We start from the raw sequence: 2,761 nt of genomic DNA on the forward strand, positions 1-2,761 counted from the left end.
GGTTCAAGTGATTCTCGTGCCTCAGCCTCCTGAGTAGCTGGGGTTACAGGTGCGTGCCACCACGCCCAGCCAATATTTGTAATTGTTTTTTTAGTAGAGACGATGTTTTGTCAAGTTGGCCAGGCTGGTCTCGAACTCCTGACCTCAAGTGATCCGCCACCTTGGCCTCCCAAAGCACTGAGATTACAGGTGTGAGCCACTGCGCCTGGCCAGAGAGCATGTTTTAAAAAGCAAATTTGCTTAGAGAGGGAAAGACAGCATGAGCCAGTAGTGTGTCCCCACCTGCTAGAATTCTACCTGCTAGCATCTCTGCCTGTCCAGTCCCTGCCTCTTTAAATGACACTGATTAGGCTTTTCTTTGGATGTGGTTTTACATCTGGGGAGAGTGCACACCTGCAGTCAGGGCAAGGTGATGCTGACACAGCCTGTGGCCTTTCCACCATCTGGGCCGTTCAGGTATTACTCTTTTGCCCTTCCCACTACTCCCTCTTCTTTACAGCATTTGTCCTTGTATTTTCCTATTTCTTTCTCTGGTGACCCCCAGCCCCTTAGTATTCTGAGAGGACACTGTGCCTAGAAACCTGATGTGTAAATCCCCAGGGTTTTTTGTTTTGTTTTGTTTTGTTTTGTTTTTGAGACGGAGTTTCGCTCTTGTTGCCCAGGCTGGAATGCAATGGCGGGATCTCGGCTCACTGAAACCTCCACCTCCTGGGTTCAAGCAATTCTCCTGCCTCAGCCTCCCAAGTAACTGGGATTACAGGAATGCGCCACCACGCCTGGCTAATTTTGTGTTTTTAGTAGAGACTGGGTTTCTCCATGTTGGTTAGGCTGGTCTCGAACTCCTAACCTCAGGTGATCTGCCCCACTCAGCCTCCCAAAGTGGTGGGGTTACAGGGATGAGCCACCACGCCGGGCCCCCAGAGGTTTTTGTAGCTAATCTAACTTTTCATGAACACAAAATTCTGGGACCAGGAAATAATGAATGATTCCAAATATCCTGTGTGGGATGGAAAGTATGAAAGATTACTTTGAGAAAATCTGTATTTTCTTTAAAAAGGCATTTTCTGGCTGGGTGGGATGGCTCCTCCCTGTAATTCCAGCTTTGCGGGAGGCAGATGGCTTGAGCTCTGGAGTTTGAGACAAGTCTGGGCAACATGGTGAAACCCTGCCTCTACAAAAAATACAAAAATTAGCCCAGCATGGTGATGTGGGCCTCTAGTCCCAGCTATTTGGGAGACTGAGGTGGAAGGATTGCTTGGACCCGGAAGGTCTAGGCTGCACTGAGCTGTAATCGCACCACTGCACTCCAGCCTGAGTGACAGAGCGAGACCCTGTCTCAAAAAAATTTTTTTAAAAAGTATTTTCCATATTCACAGAAGCAGTTACAATAGTTTATAAATGTTCTGCAAAATGTCTGCACATTGCCCTGAAAAATACTGTTAATCCAGTATTCCTGAAACAAATATAAGTTACTCAGAGTTCATGAAACTGGTGGAAATTGAGACCATCCACAGATGTACTTTGCTTGTTTCCCTTTCAGTTTCCTGTAACCTGGCTGTCTTCTACCACGATCCTATTCATGACAATATCAACTGCCTCCATGTTCACTGCCCAACACTGGAGAGCTGCATATTAGAGCCTGGAACCAGTGCCATTTTGTACAACATAACAGATGGTAATGATTACATATTTCAAGACTTTTAAAGAATGCTGGCAATACTCTAGTAGAGGCATATAGCTGAGAAACTGGCTGGCAACAGTCAGATGTGAGTCCCTAGAATCATTATTTCCAGTGAACTTTGGAAAAATTTTGCATATCTAGGATGGAAAACTGAAAGAAAATTCTCTTTAGTTTAATGTTTAGCAATTAGTTCACTCCAGATTATAAATGATACATGATTGAACAAGAGCTTACCCACTGTATTTCATGAATCTCAAGAACTCTTAGTAAAGCTAAAGGAAGGGTTTCTCAGCCGGGCACAGTGGCTCATGCCTGTTATCCCAGCACTTTGGGAGGCCAAGGCGGGCAGATCACGAGGTCAAGAGATCGAGACCATCCCGGCCAACATGGTGAAACCCTGTCTCTACCAAAAATACAAAAATTAGCTGTGCGTGGTGGCATGTGCCTGTAGTCCTAGCTACTCAGGAGACTGAGGCAGGAGAATCACTTGAACCTGGGAGACGGGTTGCGGTGAGCTGAGATTGCGCCACTGCACTCCAGCCCGGTGACAGAGCAAGACTCCGTCTCGAAAAAAAAAAAAGAAAGAAGCGTTTCTCCTGCAGTGGCTGAGGGTGCCACTAGGAGATAAAGAACATGCTAAATGGCAGTTCTGAGGTCCAATGGACACTGCATACAGGATTCTGAAAAGAGGGATGTCACGTTCAGGGAAACTTACCACCGTGTGCTAACATACATTAGCATATCATTGGTCCCAAGATAACCAGTGTATTTTATTTTAGAAATATAAGTGTTTTGTGCCCATTTATGTAATCTCAGGGTGTAAATTACTGACCATAAAAGAAGAGATTTTTGCCATCAAAATGCAAAGGAGATAAATTTCTTATCAATTTGTATGTATTGAACACCTGATGCTCCAGGCTAGAATCAACACTGTGGAAGATCGCAGCCATATCTCTGCCCTCAAGCTCCTTTATAATCTAGTAGATGTGACAGATCTTACAATTAGTGTTAAGACACAACTAAATACAGAAATGTGTGAAGCTGTCTCAGTGCAAAGTTTCAAAGAAGGGGAGGCTAGTG

At 44.9% G+C, this 2,761-nt stretch overlaps 1 protein-coding gene across 1 annotated transcript in view; it reads left to right on the forward strand.

The window, feature by feature from the left end:
- Positions 1-2,761, forward strand: part of MANSC4 (MANSC domain containing 4) — a 12,298-nt gene that overhangs the window by 3,029 nt on the left and 6,508 nt on the right. Inside the window, exon 2 of the mRNA XM_012002397.1 lies at positions 1,541-1,675. Coding sequence (XP_011857787.1) covers positions 1,541-1,675 — 135 coding nt within the window. The remainder of the gene's footprint in view (positions 1-1,540; positions 1,676-2,761) is intronic.

The sequence above is a fragment of the Mandrillus leucophaeus genome, unplaced genomic scaffold (assembly GCF_000951045.1).
Source record: "Mandrillus leucophaeus isolate KB7577 unplaced genomic scaffold, Mleu.le_1.0 Scaffold686, whole genome shotgun sequence".
Taxonomy (NCBI): domain Eukaryota; kingdom Metazoa; phylum Chordata; class Mammalia; order Primates; family Cercopithecidae; genus Mandrillus; species Mandrillus leucophaeus.